General features: G+C 32.2%; 1 protein-coding gene across 1 annotated transcript in view; it reads left to right on the forward strand.

Annotated features, from left to right (window-relative positions):
* Positions 1–14,737, forward strand: part of LOC134711677 (muscarinic acetylcholine receptor M2-like) — a 42,045-nt gene extending 27,308 nt beyond the window's left edge. The window contains exons 2-3 of the mRNA XM_063572440.1: positions 1,281–3,369; positions 14,185–14,737. Of these exons, the coding sequence (XP_063428510.1) occupies positions 1,566–3,369; positions 14,185–14,351 (1,971 nt within the window). The 5' untranslated portion in view covers positions 1,281–1,565 and the 3' untranslated portion in view covers positions 14,352–14,737. The remainder of the gene's footprint in view (positions 1–1,280; positions 3,370–14,184) is intronic.
* The last annotated feature ends 2,394 nt before the right edge of the window (positions 14,738–17,131 follow it).

A 17,131-nucleotide genomic window follows, 5' to 3' on the forward strand; every position in this document is an offset into this window, starting at 1 on the left:
TAGTATAAAATGTATTTAATATTCATTGAAATGGGTATATCAGGTTTAAATATTTTCCGAGTTAAACTATAAGGTTGTTCTAGTCCATGTCATTGTAAATTCTGAAGTATGGCGCCATAGACAAAGCTGGCATTGCCGACGGCTAAATAAGGCTGTTTTTATATGTATATATGAATTATAGTCATTCTAAACGTTAAGATTCTGATACGACCAATCATTTTTCCAAATATTTGTAGAAATGATTTTATCTGAATATTCTTTTTGATCCTGTATATCAGAAAAAGCCTTTGGGAATATATGATTGGTCAAATCCATTAGATCTTTCAGTAAATGTTTTAAATGCTTTATTGGACCAAATTGCTATACTAAGCACTTTTTCTAAAACTGTTACCATTCAAAACATCAGATCAATGTCAGTTATGCAGTATAGTTTTCAATTTGATAGACCATTATTCGAAAAAAAGACAATTTACCAAGCTTTAATTACCTGCACGAAAAGTCAGATTATTCTTAGAACCAACATGTTTTCATTTATCGGATATATGTGAGTTTCTTTTCTATGGTAACAGTTGTTCTGTTTTCATTCGAGATTTAATAGCATCTTTCTATCATTCCTAAAACTTGATGTTTTTCGTATTTGAACGGTCAGCTAAAATCTGAATTTATTTTGCTTTGGTCGAGTGCTTTTTTGTTTACTAATTTTCTTCCAAAGACATTGTGGCATCTCTCTTTTAAGGGAAAAAGGAAAATATATGGAATGGTTTTGGCTTGTTTTGTACTATAAAATGTAAGTAAAAGTTTTGATAACACAATCTTTTGAAACAAATATTTACTGTCATGGACAATTTGATACTGGGTAATCTTTGAACGTGGTGGATTTGAGTCAATTGTTATGTCGTTTATCAATTGAAATTCTGTTTTTAAGCTATAATAATTTAAACTAATACTTTCTATGCTGGGAACAAATGTATAAACAGTTCACTAGATTACATAATTCTATTGGTTTAGAAAGAAAAGAATAAGGAAGCATTTTGTTAAAAAGTATGTGCAGTATTACATCAACAATCACAGAATGCAATTGAGAAATTAAAATAACGTGCAGCGGTTGTTATGATTTCAATTAATTTCTAAGAAACATTGCTGCCAAACCAATCATAAAATTTGTATTTGTTGAGTTTGTTATCTTTGCTTGATGTTATTCCTAACGTCAAATCTTGGAATGATATTACCTGATATTACAGTCATTATTGATCACTAATCATTTTATTTTTTACTTCTAGGTTTGAAGTCCACAACTTGAATCTGTTTTACAAACTTTAATTAGAAGGATGAAAATAAGCCCTTGAGAATTACACTTTGTGATGCATGGATTCAATCATGACAAAAATTCTTTTGGTTTTAATATGGATTAATAGGAAGCATACTATTTTTTAATGTGACATTTTCATTCACTACATCCAAAGTCACTTGTCGGTAAGTTGAAAATCGCCGTTAAAATAAAGGTCAAGTCCACAATCTCTGTTAAATAGTAAAAAGTGTAACAAAGTCATGGGAAGTTGTGTATCATGGGTGTAGATAATGTCACCACGGAGAAATGGAACACAAGTAAAACCTTTGCATCTGTTATTCCAACTTTAACTGATTCACACATCGATAATTTTTCTCAGTTTTCTAGCAATTCGTTCATAGCATTCACAGAATTTTCAACCGCCAACATTTTAAATGTTACAAGCAACTTTTCAGAGGGCTTTAATAACAGCCATGTTGAAAAGTCATTACTAGAAATAATTTCTGTGTCGATTGTTGTTGCTATATTGTCTGCGTTGACTATAGGTGGCAATTTGTTAGTTATAATTGCATTTAGGATTGACAAACAGCTTCAAACTATCACAAATTATTTCTTACTAAGTTTGGCTGTGGCTGATATGGCGATTGGCGTCATCTCAATGCCACTGTATACTGTTTACCTGTTAATGGGACATTGGCCGCTGGGTACTTTACTATGTGACATGTGGCTTTCATTGGATTATGTTATGAGCAATGCTTCCGCTGCTAATCTCTTAGTTATAAGTTTTGACCGATACTTATCTGTAACACGTCCTCTAACGTATAGAGCAAACCGAACTGGACGAAAAGCTGTTCTAATGATTGTGCTTGTGTGGGTTATTTCTACTCTCCTTTGGACACCATGGATATTTGCTTGGCCACATATCGAAGGAGAACGGACAGTACCCGATGATGACTGTTACATACAATTTTTATACACAAATGCTTTTGTAACTATAGGAACACATATCATTGCTTTTTGGTTACCAGTCATCATAATGACAACTTTATATTTAAAAATATATAGAGAAACAAAAAAGAGACAAAAACGCATGCCAATGCTTCAAGCTTACAAAAGTTTCAAAGAAAAGAAACTTGCATGTTCGATTGAAGAGGATATAGCCTATCACCCGAAATATCGTGAATCTGATGGAGATATAGAAGGACTGTATATTCCTGAAATGGAATTACCGCCGGAGGATAGATCATGTTGGCAAAGAATGATGTGTTGCAAAATAGATAGGGACTACGAAATTGAAGAGTCAAGTTCAAGTGAACCACTTTCTCCGGTCGCTAATTCTTTTCCAGATTCCAGTCAGCAATCATTCAAAAGCTATCGTTCCGGGTCTTATAAATTTAGACACATATCGCGATATAGTTTTGGACGATATTCTAAGCGTAGTGATTCTTCAAATCTAGTAATTCCTTTAATGGCAGCCGAGACGGCAAAAACATTAGTGTCTCCAGATTCAACTGGTACAATTCAAGAAGAAAATTCTTCGCCGTGTATAGAAAAGGCTTTGAAAAAAGTTGCTAAAGATGAGGCTAATACTTTATATACAATTGTGATTGACATTCCAAAGAGCAAAAATGGAAATTCTGAAGTTCATCCAACAATACGGATGATCGACGACAACGAAGAAATTAGCGATGAAAAAATTGTTCCAGCAAGTCCTGTAACAAGTAAAGCCAATGGAACACATAATGGAATTAATTTCGAAGAATCTTCATTTAGTGAGAACATTGACCGGAAGTTTAAGAGATCAGCTTTAACACAAATTGTTGGTACTCCCGCTCTTGGGCGGCGCACACGTTCAAATGACGCAAACAAAAATGCACAAAATGTTAAAATAGCTACACATGCAGCATATAAACTAGAAAAGTCAAAACGGAAACGTTCAGAAAAAAAGCAAGACCAAAAAGCAGCCAAGACTCTAAGTGCAATTTTGCTGGCGTTCGTAGTAACTTGGCTTCCTTATCAAATTGCCACAATCATCGAAAGTTTTTGCAGTGGATGTGTTCCGGGACTATTTTACCAATTTTGTAAGTAATTTAAAAATGAATATTTTTTTCCAATCTAAGGTGATTATATATGTGGTAAGCTTATAATTAGTTTAAATCCAATATCCAAATCCTGAAATTCCGTCTGAAAGTTACATATCAGTTACTGAAAAAATACAAATATCAAGCAAAAATGGAACAAAAACCTAGTAGTCATATTAGTTAAACCTACATTACATATTCCTACGCCCTTAATAAGTGTTTTATTGGTGGGCGTGATTGCTGTGATAGTTTGTACTGTGCACTTCTATCGTTGAGAGACCATGCACCAAGAATTTTACAATTTTGCATTTTTTTATGATATTTTTGTTCAAAGTATGATAATCTTTACAAGATAAAATCATTCAGATGTTCAAAAGATAGTCTTATAGAATCAATGTATGTCATTTATACCATGTGTTCGCTCTTTCATATATGGAATAACTAAAAAAAAAAACATTTAATTTGAACATTGTTCCTATGGTAGCCAATTTTCATTTACAACTTTGCCGAAGAAAAGATATTTTGCCTAAGGATTTCGTACACAAATATGATGACATATCTTTTTTCCGTGAAGCTACTTTGAACGACAAAATTATTTAATATGTATTCCTGTGTGACCTTTACATTCTCTGACGTAAAACACGTGAAACAATTAATGGGGTTTTTAAATTTGATAGATGATTTTTTATAGCATTTTTGTTAAAAATTTGTTTGTTTTGTTAATATATAATGGAATGTTTGCGCCTGTCACACAAGTGTGAGGTATAGCGCTTTAAAACCATGTTCAATCCACCATTTTCTACATTTGAAAACGCCTGTACCAAGTTAAGAATATGACAATTGTTGTCCATTCGTTTGGTGTGCTTTTTCATTTGATTTTGCCAATTGATTCCATTTTGAATTTCAGTTCAGTATTTTTGTGATTTTACTTACACTTTAAAACAAAATTCAATTTGAAACACTTTTGAATATCGAATTTGGACATTGCACAACATGGGAAGCTTTCCCTGTCGACGCACCTGGTCTAGATCCTTTTGGATTGCATGCGATTCCCTCATATTCTGTTTGTCTCTTCTTCGTCGATTAACGAGATTAAAAATGTCCTGTACCAAGTCAGGAAAATTATTATCTTATAGTTCGTTTCTGTGTGTGTTACATTGTCTTTTATTTTGTTGCACTTTAGTATTTTTGTTGTTTCTTTTGTTTTCCTCTTACATTTGATATGTTTTCCTCTTACATTTGATATGTTTTCCTCTTACATTGATATGTTTTCCTCAGTTAAAGTTTGTAAACCGGATTTGTTTTCTTTCAATCGATGTATGCCTTCCGAACAGATATACTCCTGTTGCCTTTATTTGATCATCAGATAACTAGCGTCGTGTAGAAAAGCCTAAGTATTTCCAAAAAAATAATTTATAATATTTATTTATATTTATGACCATATCAATGATAATTCATCTCAACACAGTGCTGATTACTGAGGTGGTGATACCCTCGGGGAATAAAACCTCCACCAGCAATGGATCGTCGTAGTGCCGGTTGATGTTTTATTCCCCGAGGGTAATTCTCAATCCTTTTAATATCTTAATGAATAAAATATATTTAAAATCAAAAAACAAAATCGTTGCAGTCGAAGTAAATAAATTCATCATAGCATAGACACAAGGATTGAAATTTTGTATTTGCGCCAGACGCGCGGTTCATCTACAAAAGACTCATCAGTAACGCTGAAATCGAGTTAAAAAGGCCAAATAAAGTAAGAAGTTTAAGAGCATTGAGGACCAAAAATTCCTAAAAGTTTTCTCAAATACAGCTAAAGCAATCTATTCCTGAGGAAGAAAAGCCTTAGTATTTTGAATATTTGAATTTTTGTAAACACTTAATTTATAATTATGACCATAAGTGAAAATGGTACTATATATATCATTCGCATGCATATTGAATGTGCAGGTCAATAATCCAAGCGTTTGATAATTTATTATTATGTCTTCTATTAATTGCCGTATAAATTATTTGAATGGCAAGCCATGGTGACAAACAGTTTTTTTAGTATATCTTGAAAAAGAAACACATATCACATCGCCCACACTTTCATATTCATAGTCGAGATATATTGTCTAAATCCGCGACGAGACCTACAACCCTTTAGTACTTATCTATTTGTTTATAAAGTCTTATCAGTTGCTTAAAAATTTCTGTTTTTTTCCTTGTTTTACCACGTTTGTTTATTCTTCCACTTTTTAATCTTATAAAGGTTTGGGTTTATTCTTTTGATTTTAAATAATCCACAATGTTCTCAAACAATATTTTTTTGCAACCATAAGCTTAAGAAAAACTGCAAATAAATTATAGTTGGAAAAAATATTAAAGGATATTGTGGGAAATTGGTTGTTATCAAATAGAATCAACTCATTTATTCAGCGCATTGGTTTAATTGCAATATTTTTTCATTAGTATCAGTAAAAAGTGATGAAAACGTCGTTTATTACGTCAATGACGTGTACCAAGGTCCAGTTAATCATTTTATCCAATTGACTATGTCCTACCATATCAATAGGATTGTTAAGCGAATAATTACATGATGGGAAATGACAAATTCATTCATCATCTAAGTGACGATGAAGTGCAGCGGAAAATTAAACTGAAACAATGATTAATACAAAAATCTATCTTCACATAATTATCATAACTTTTTTTCTTCATATTTTTGTCTAATATAAGAAATACCAGATTTTTGTGCCATTCACAATCTATTTATACTGCTCCTGCAGAACATCTAATATACATTTTATGTTTTACTTCTTTTTTAGAGACCATTAAACTTGCTTATATATAGTAACATTTATTACTAAACCCTAAGTGCTTACGTCTCTATATACATAGTAAGTTGCGCCCAGAGACATGTAAATGAATTTTGACCCATTACCCGAGTTTTAATAATTGATGATGTATCCTTTCCATATTTTTTTATCTTTATAACTGTATCCCTTTCATTCAGCTTTGATGAAAATAACTCTACTCCATATAAATCGGTTGATATTTGATAACAGAAATAATTTAAAATAGATGTACAATGTAATAAAATCATACTATAATTGCATTATTTAATAGCAAACAAGTACATGTATGACGTACTTTTACAATTTTAATTGATGGAACACTGGTCTCTCTGTTAAACGAGAGAAAAGAAGAAAATAATTGTGTAAATATAATTTCAGAAATATTTCTTATCTTTAATTTCACTTGTGTAAATAAAAATTAAAAAGACACCTATATGTGTCTAATGAATAAACTCATCATAGATACCCGGATTGATATTTTCCTTATGTTTTATGTTACTCCTCTGATTGAGATCAAACGCGTGTAGGATCTCAGACACCTATTCGCGAGTTAGTTCCTAGTCAGAAACTTTGTCAATGGTTTATTTTCTCATTCTATAATTCAAATAAATGAAATCTTGATTGAAATCTTTATTTCTTCCGTTAAATCTTATCACAATTTTTTTTGTTTAGCTTAACGTATTGTGTAAACTTTTATTATTTTGTAAGACAGAGTGATGTCTTTTGGATTATTCTGTCGAGAAGTTGGCATAATATTTACTGCATACCTTACATCCCCTTTAAATATAATAACAAGTCAAGAGTATTTTACCTTGGGACCTACTCACACTTTCCGTGACCCAGGACAGGTTGCATACTACACGAATGTTTCAGTTATGAACCTTTAAACTGGATACCAATGATGCTTGAAGACAAAATCGCATCGTTAAAACATAAAGAAAGTACCTCCAGGCTACTGTTTTCCCATTTATATATTCCTTTGTAATTTCATAGATGATGTTAATAATTGCGTGACCTCCAAAAGAAATCAAATTAGAATCTTTCAAATTATTGCAGGCTGGCAAGAGCACATTCATATACACAACCCCAGTCATGCGATGTTTTTGTTCTCGTTTTTCGTAGGGCATACAAGAGCTGTAGATACAAAGTCCGTCATGCGATGTTTTTGTTCTCGTTTTTCGTAGGGCATACAAGAGCTGTAGATACAAAGTCCGTCATGCAATTTTTTGTTCTCATTTTTAGTAAGGCTAGAGGGCTGAAGACACCACGATTGTCATGCGATTTTTGTCTCGTGTTCAGTACAAAATTGACGTATAAGGAAACATCAATTTAGAAAGATTAAGTAAATGGTCAACTAGAATATACATATTTTGTTCATAATTTAAACATATTATCCGCATGATCATGCTGTGTTGTTGTTAGTTGTCGTCTGTTGTAATTGCCTTTCGTTTAAAGGTATTATCTTGAATCAGGTTTTCTTTTTTCAATTGGTCCACGTTTTCTTATCCACGAACCCCTTTAAAGCTTTCTATGCGCTATTGGTTTAACTCATTGTTCAAGGCCGTACAGCGGTAATATGTAATGTATCCTTGTCTTTTGTCCTGCAGTTGCATTGATAAGAATACCAGAACTCTTAATTTATAAAATCTTATTACCTCAGTAGAAAATTTACCGAATAATTCATATAGAAAATGATTGGTTACTGTATAAAAACAATGCGTGTTTTCCACTATTTCCTATCAAAGGAGATAAATTACAGTATTAGCAGTTTAATTTAATATCATTTTCATTACGACCTTTATTAAATACAAATACTTTAATGAGCTGCAAAATGTATCGTTCAACAATAAAATATCGTTCATTATTTCCGTTTCAGCTGCATAAATCTTTAGAGAAAAGCTTTGATGCTCGTTTTGTGTGTTTTGAAATTACCTAATACATCAATTGATTGTTTGTATGCCCAAAGGAACCAATTTGTCTTGTATGTTTATTGTTTTAGATTGATATGCCATGATTTTGTAAGGCTTATAATTACTCTACCACGCTGCAACGGAGTTAATTGAAAACAAAACCACCTTAAACTATTTTTGTTCAGTAATGGGTGCATTTGAGTGAAGATGCAAAATTTCTATCACAGCGGGATATGCTCTTTTTCTGCATTTGAAATTTACCGCTTCTTTTTGAATACATTCCTAGCCATTTTACAACACAAAGTGCCATGGTGCCTTCACTCAAGGCTCCCCAAAAAAGAAGCGCTTTCAGGATTTATTTTCATTAAGAACGCTTAAACCAACGTTTGAAAAACTAAACGAAATGACCTATATGACGAAATTTGGCCTAAAACGACTGGTAAAATTCGGCCTAGGAAAACTTTGCATGAGGAATTTGGAACCTTAATTACTCATTAATATCTGAACTAAACCTGGCAATTTTCGAAAAATCTGTTTAAATCACATCAGTACCAAATCAATGACTTTTGAGCTGATAATAACTTCGGAGGCATACAGTCCGATCGCAGTGGTATTGAACCAGAGTTAGTAAATACCATTTACATTTTATAATTTTGTTCGTCCAAAGCGCTTTTCTGGGTTTACCTTCATAAGGAACGGAAATGTCCATGTGGTTCCCAAAGTATATGTTCACATGGAAAGTTGACGAGCTCGTCTAATTGTTTTCATCTTGGTTTAAAGACCAATTGAAAATAAATCTCCCTCGGATTCACATTTTTGATTTCAACCTCTCGTGATGGCAAAGTTAAAAGAAATATAAAAGCATAAAACTTTCTCATTTGTAAATAAGTTTTTTTAGATTCAAATTTACCACAATTGAAAAAAAAATCAAAGATACATATTGAGTTTAAATAAAGAAATGGGATGCAGTAAACAATTTGTCTACAGTGTTATATTTTGATATTCAGTAAGTTAAGATTGATTTTTTAACAATTTGGTAGAAGTATCATATTTAAATATACTTCAAAAAATAAAAATGTCAATATTTAAATAACTAAATATTTATTCCAAATTTTAATTCTGTATTAGACCAAAAAATATTAAACATTTACACGTTGAGTCATTTTGCACAATATTTGTATCCCGACAATATCAAGGAATTTAGACTTGAGTATTAAAAAACGTTTTATACAGTTTTAACTTTTTTTGCATGTGCTATATGTTTATCAAATTGTATAGTTACATGGAAATAATTTGTGACATCTCTATTTAAAACAGAGCAATATAAAATTAATTTGATAAACTGAATCGGTTATATATTAACCTTTGAACATTACGATATATTGATAAGAATATTAGTCAACCGCTTTGAAACTATAGTGTATTCTTTCAGTTATATTTGTCTTTCATCATACAGAGCTGTCGGAAAATATTGAATTTACATAAATAAGATATTATTATAATAATGAAGTATTATTCATATGTTATTTACAATAAACGTACGATAACAAGGCTATTAGAGAATTGTGACGTATGAAACACAATAATTGTTTAAAACAGCTAACAACAGTTCATGCAGTATTGAAAACTTATTGAAGATACCTAACTTACAATTTTGTACACCAGATTCACGTGTCGTCTACGAACGATGCATCTACTCGGCTAGCTATACAATCAGGTTTAATCCCCCATTTTCTATATAAGATAATGCCTATACCAAGTCAGGAATATGACAGTTGTTATACATTCGTTTGGTGTGTTTGAGCTTTTTATTTTGCCATTTTATTATGGTTTCCGCTTTGAATTATCCTCGGGGTTCAGTATTTTAATGATTTTACTTTTCCCCAACGTACTAAAACAGGCCTGGTGATATCATTGGAAATCCAAACGTTCACTGAAAAAGGCTCTATATCGACTCAATGGTTGTAAACACTCATAAGTTATAACAGTAATTAACGCAACTTTGATTTTTTTTGATGATCATTTTATTCGAGTGCCACTTTTGAATCTTATGAGACTGACATTTTGTTTAACAAGGCAATTAAGTTGCGTTAATTACTGCTTACGCATAGGGATATTAAAACCTTAGTGTTTCGAATGATTTAACATCAAATAAAACAGAAAAAAATACAATAAATGAATACTTCAATGATATTCCACGTCAACAGAAAAATGCATGCGGACGGGATATATGTTCACATACAGTGGCATCCACCCAGTGGTTTGTTAAAACTGATCAAAGATACTAGGCTTACATTTTGGAACTAAAACAGCATTAATTAAACATCATAATGGGAAAAAATTCATGGTATCATAATTGAAACTTACAACACTGATATCATTCCCCAAATACATTTTGTTTGCCACGGCGAAAATATTAAAACAACACACCGACAAGTGATAACAGATACATTTTTGTTTTCACAATTTTTGTTTTTTGAAATGTTCAAATTTTATCAAGAAACAGAAGCAGAGGGATATACAACCCTTTTTGAAATAATTTAGAATAAACGGCGGATGTTAAAGAAAAAACTGTAAGTGATAACTGAAATTTAAAGTACCAAAGACACGGAAACGATGAGACAATAGGTAATTAAACTCCCCAGCTAACACGACAAGGTTCAATAACGCGGACAATCAAATTAAAAACCTTTCTACTCTGAAAATTCAATCGGCAAGACATTGGCGAGTAAAAGGACATAAGGAACAAAATATCACTCTCGACTATTGTTAGAACGATCTTATAAACTTGGTACTAATCATCAACTTTACAGATATATTGGTCATGAAACAATCGCGGAAATTGAATAGGACATCATAAAAAAGCTAATTTAATGCAAACTCATAAAACAAGTTTTTATCAAAATACCAAATGATGCCGAGGTTGGAAATGATGCAAAACAAATTTGTACTTTGCTTTCATTTACCTAGAAAGCAGGTGCTAAATGTCAGAACATTTTACCACCAAAAATGACTTACAAATATATAAAGGAAAATTATACGACGAGAGAGAGAACGAACATCCAATCATCACATATGTAAATCTTTGTATCTTGCATTTCCAATTGTAAGTTAAAAAAAATAGTTTTGCTGTATCATGCATTCATCATTGTAAGCATGTGGTAATTTGGAATTGCTTACAGCATAAGCTAATCAACTGAAACAACAAACAGTGATTTACTTTGTACAACTAAATCAGGCTGGAACATTAATCATCAATTACTTTTATGTTATCCATTTTATAATCATAATGTAATAAAACATTATGAATAGTGGAAATTGTAACAAAATTCGATAAAACTGCCCCTTTGAAAAGTGTTTTATCTTAATTCTTATTTGATAGAGAATTATTTTTTTTATGACTACAGGTGATAAATTTACTACCACTTATGACATCGCTGATCTGACACAGTTTTAGGTCTGGGCTGATCTTTTTGATGGCGACAGTTTAGGTGGCACGGTAGTATTTCCTGGCCCATAAGTGATAATGATAGCCTTTTTAGAATTTTCACCACTTTCTAACACCGCAAAAAAATCTACATTCACAGTTAACTAAAGTACCGGTACTTTCATTTTACTATTCAGAAATGAATTTGAATATGTATCATCACCGTTTACTTTTTTTGCTACTTTCAAAAATCTAAGGCCACTAGTACTTTTAGGTCTTTTATGGTGCAGTTAATACAAAATTAAAAAAAAAAAAATCATCTGTATGTAAAATTATTTCATATTTTGTTACATCTGATTCATCCCTCAGTTTGGGAAAGTATGTTCAGTTGATACTGTATATTTGTCCAATCACACTGTTTAGATAAATTTACCTAAGTAGGGTACACAAAAGAGCAACCTAAATTCTGGAATGCAAATACTACTGTGCCACCTTTAGACAATGTGTGAAAATAAAAAAAAAGCAAAAATACCGAACTGCACGGAAAATTCAACATTGAAAGTCCCTAGTCAAATGACAAAATCAAAAGCTCAAGCGATGTGATACACTTTCAATTATTTCCACGCTTGGGAAGTGTTATGTCAAGCAGACATCCAATGACCCTGTCTTGATGGTGTTCGTAACACATTGACTTGTTAAAAGAACACCCAGCTGATCAACAATTACCGTGGAACCAAGTCAACCGCGCAAAGGCTTTACAGCCAGTCAAGGACGATTAAAACTACCAAGTAGTGGCTTTCAAAACTTTAGTTTCTAGATTTCTAATTAAGATAATTCTAAAAACGTGTATTGTGTATATGAAATTAATATACCCTTTTTTTCGTACTTGGTCGGTACCGCTCTTGATGAATTATTAGAATACGAGAGCACTGTCGGCCTATTTGTGAACGTTTTGATTGTTGTGTAGGAAAATTTAACATAATGTGCATACATTTCATTTCTTAAAGTTATGTAACTTTGTTAAAACTAAAAATGCAGGTCCCTCTGTAACGCAAAATAAAATAACTTCGCAATGTTGTATCGCTACAATTCTAATAACACGATTAAGTTCATGACTTTTTGAAGAAATATATTATAAGGCAAATTGAAAATAAATATTCGACATACTTTGCGCAAACTTTTCAAAAATATTTACATTTTCAGCGACCAACCATGATACTTATTTCAGTATAATCTCTTAATAATTAATTATGAAATGTTTTGATTTGTATATCAACTCAAGTGTTGCTAAAACATCACTTCGTATTTGTTATTTTTACTGTCTTTAAGATCCGCTGGTTTATGTCAGAACTCATCGTTCTGTAAACAAAGAAAAATTGTTATAGTTTTTCCAAGACTTTCTAACAAAACAGATGCATATAAATTATAAGAGGATTCTTATCCTGTAAAAGTAAATAGGTTTTTGTCAATGTTTCAGTTGGCCACTTCATGAAATGAATAGGGATTTGCCTTCATATACAAGATTTATTAGCTCAGAAGACAATACAATAATACCTGGAATATAATGGCGTAATGTAGGATTCTGTAGGGACATGCCTACTGCGATTTGTTCTCAATGATTCCAACAAAATTAAACTCTAACATAGCTTTATATCGTTTTGCTGTATAAAATAAACATTTGAATATTCTCGGGAGCACCATCATACAATTAATTCTGTCCATTATGCACTGCAAAATAGTTTATATAATTGTGATTACATAACAGGGACAAAACTTTGCATACATAAATCATTGATTGTCTTGGGCTCTCATCCACGGAATGTCATATAGTACAAGTCAGCCCTTATTAAATCTATAATACTTTATGTTTGTTTGTGATCTGTTTTGCGTTGAATCATACTGTTGCTCATATTTTACAATTTTCTACTTTTACATCTAGTTGATTTCTTAATAAACCACAAGAACTTTTGATCCTGTCGTCTTTTAATCAAAACTCGCTGTCTTCCAAAATTTATTTATGTCAGTACGGAATTTAATAACCGATTGAAATATGACTTGCTCTTAGATTATTTGAGCTAAACTTGACATTATATTAACGATATGGTTCTTATCATTTTTGATTGACTTAATATGATATAATCAATCTGAATTCTTAATTTATAGTGTTTTGCAAACTAGAAAAGTACGTTTATTTTAAGAATTTTTTATAATCTTTCTTAGGAATTACCGCAAATATTCACAGACAGGAAAACAAACTCTGATAAAGCGTGTGTGGTTGTAAAGAAATTTCTAGTATATTTAGATCATGATTCATGTTCAATTGAAGCCTAGAATAAAAAGTAAAATCACAAAAATACTAAACGCCGAGAAAATTCAAAACGGTAAGTCCCTAATCAAATGGCCAAATCAAAAACTCAAACACATCCAACAAAAGGATACCAACTTTCATATTCCCAACTTGGTACATGCATGTATTTATGTAGAAAATGGGGGTTTTGTAGCTAGCTAAACCTCTCACTAGTATGACAGTCAATAACATTTTTGTCTTGGACTTTTCGAGAATATCATATGGTATTCAAAATACATTCGATTTCATTATTTTTTTGAATACATATTTACAATTAATATTCTTTTCCAGCTTACTGGTTTTGTTACATCAACAGCACTGTAAACCCTATGTGTTATGCACTTTGCAACGCCAACTTCAGACAAACGTTCTTAAGGATACTAAAGTGTAGTTCCAACAAAAGAAACCGAAAGAACCATATGGTGTCATCGTACTCGTTTAATTGTGGACATCGATGAAAGGAAATCAAGTTTGATTGATGACGTCGACTTATTTGCATTTATCGGCTTAGATTTAAAGCCGGCGCAAGAAATGCATATGCAAGGAGTTGTGAGGAAACGACAGTCATTTCATTTTTTATATATTGAAGCTGACGTATGCTAGAGATGAAAGAAAAAGATTACAGACAACATGGATAAGTGATCGTTATTTTAACACATTTCAAATAAAAAACACATAATTCGAATCTTTGAGTCATCATCAACATAAAACATTAGCAGACGTAATAATATTGCCAATATTAACGTCAACAGCAGGAGAATATTTATTGTGTTTCCATTTGTGTGAATTACTATGACGTACATCAATATTTGAATGTGTTGTCACGAAATAAAAGTAAACTATTCTTGTGTTGATTGCATGCCTAGTAACTGTAAAAACAGCCACCGAATTATTACTAACAATTAAGGAAAAACAAAGACTCAAACAACATAATAGCAGCAATCCTAGTCATATCTTTAGACTTTATATAATATATGAGCGTCACTGATGAGTCGTATGTAGACGAAACGCGCGTCTGGCGTACTAAATTATAATCCTGGTACATTTGATAACTATAAGTCACACATAAAAAAGCCTCTTACTTGTGACTAGAAAGGTCATACAACTTTGTTTCTCTAATTTTTGTGCTATTTTCACATTTCCTGACCGGTGTGAGAAAAATATTTTTCCTCACTAGTGAAAAATCTGTTCTCGGCAAATGATTAGTCGAAATTTGATTATGTCGTCAAATGTTTTGTTTTCTTCTCAATTTTCCTATTGTGACGTCATGAAAAAAGGCGACCTTGCCTGATGACGTCGCATATAAAGAGCACAATTTTCTGAAAATCTTTGAAAAAGAACGATAAAAAGCATAAGAGAAACAGATTCCGACACTATAACTTGTGTGTTACGATATTTCTCCACTCTCGACAGTTAAATTTTATTATTTAAAGGGCTCGGCAAGCCTCGCGCTTTAAATGATAAAAAAAAATGCCTCGAGTGGAGAAATACGTAATACACTTGTTGCAGTGTAAGAATCTATATTTCTCGCATGGTTTGGGATATGTATCTCATATTATCATATTTCTGGAAATTAAATCAGATTTAATTTTACATTCACTATCTTGAGGGATATTCACTTTTGTTGTGGAGGAAAAATAACGTCTTGCTAGTTTAGATGCTTTATGATCGTAAGATAAAAAATATACGTAACAATAACGTTACGTTACATTAACAATAGTGTGCGCGAAAGTACGGGAAACAATTACATAAGAAAACGATCTAAAGTCTCTTGGCCTATATTCACGACATTCTGGGGGCCTCAAAATGCATAAGAAATAAAATTATTTTAAATGATAAATAATCAAAACATTAAAGTTCTATAAATATATCACATTGAACGTTTTTTGTAAGTTCACTTTGCGTTAACTGTCCTTTACAAAAATCCTTTAACAGTTACTATAGTTCTAATGGATATAACTTCACAATTGGTCGTGTGGTAATAAGTCCTCTAGAAGTCCGTACTTTTGCTGCTCAAATAGTTTGTTTGCTGTGATCGTATCAAGTTGTTGAATATTCGCGTTGTGTTTGTCGTTGTGCATCTCTGTTGTCGTAATAATCCTCCCATGTAAAGATGAGATGTATCCTTGATGTGTAGAGGTCCGGTAAAATCTATCCCAGATGTGCAAAATGGTAGGGTGTCTTTAACTCGATCCTTTGGTAGTAGTGGTGGTTCCCAAGGTAGTTTTGCGACATATTTATTTTCCTTAAAAATTATGCTACAGTTTTGATACTCAAGCATTAGGTTTTGTACTTTTTGTATGGTTTCAACAGAATTCGTCTCTAATCCGCTCGACTCAATTTCCCGAAATTTCTGTAAATTGCACTCCTCGGGTTTGTGCACCACTAAAACATTCATCATTGTAGAGTTCCATTGTGTATTATCAGTATCTGTGTTCAGCGGTCCTGATAGCAAATAGCCTATTTTGGATTTAACAGCTGTTGGTCCGTCACCTCGAATAATTTCATCTTGTACTAACGACCAGTAGTAATCTGCTCCAACGAGAAGCGAAATATTAAACTTTTCATCCTGCGTAACTGGGTGGGCAAGTTGTAATCCTGGTAAATAGGGCAAGCTGTTAATGTTTACTCGTTTCTTCATATGTATCGGTGCTGCAATTTTTGGGACAATAATTACTTCCATTGGAATTCTTTCTTTTCTTTCGGTCTCAATCGATAATGTCGCTTTCTCTAGGTTGCGTACCTCACCTTCTTTCCCGCCAAATGCAGAAATTTGCATGCTTACTACACCAGTTGGTTTGATATTGAGTTTTTCTACTAGTTCCTGAGAAATAAATGAATTCTGGGCGCCTTCATCGAATAGAATGTTAGGCATTACACTTTCATCATGGTACCATACGGGCGCTACGGCGGTTTTCAATAAAATTTCGGTATGTATATACAAATTTCTTTCTTTATTGCTTTGCGTAAACTTGAAATATCCCAATCATCATTACCGTGGTCTCGAGTAATATTTTGTCTGACAAAACATGGCAGTTTGTTGAGTATAAGCGGTATTAATAGGCTTCCGTACGAGTCCTGATATCGACCCATTCCTTCTAGTTCACGTATATTACTTTCTATTGTGTCACTGAACGATTTCAGTCTCCTAATTCCGGGCGTTGGTGCAGGCAAATTTAACAAATTTTGTATGTATGCGTTTACTATTTTGTGTTGTTGGCCAAATCTCTCGTGTAGA

This window comes from Mytilus trossulus, chromosome 3 (genome assembly GCF_036588685.1).
Source record: "Mytilus trossulus isolate FHL-02 chromosome 3, PNRI_Mtr1.1.1.hap1, whole genome shotgun sequence".
Lineage (NCBI taxonomy): Eukaryota > Metazoa > Mollusca > Bivalvia > Mytilida > Mytilidae > Mytilus > Mytilus trossulus.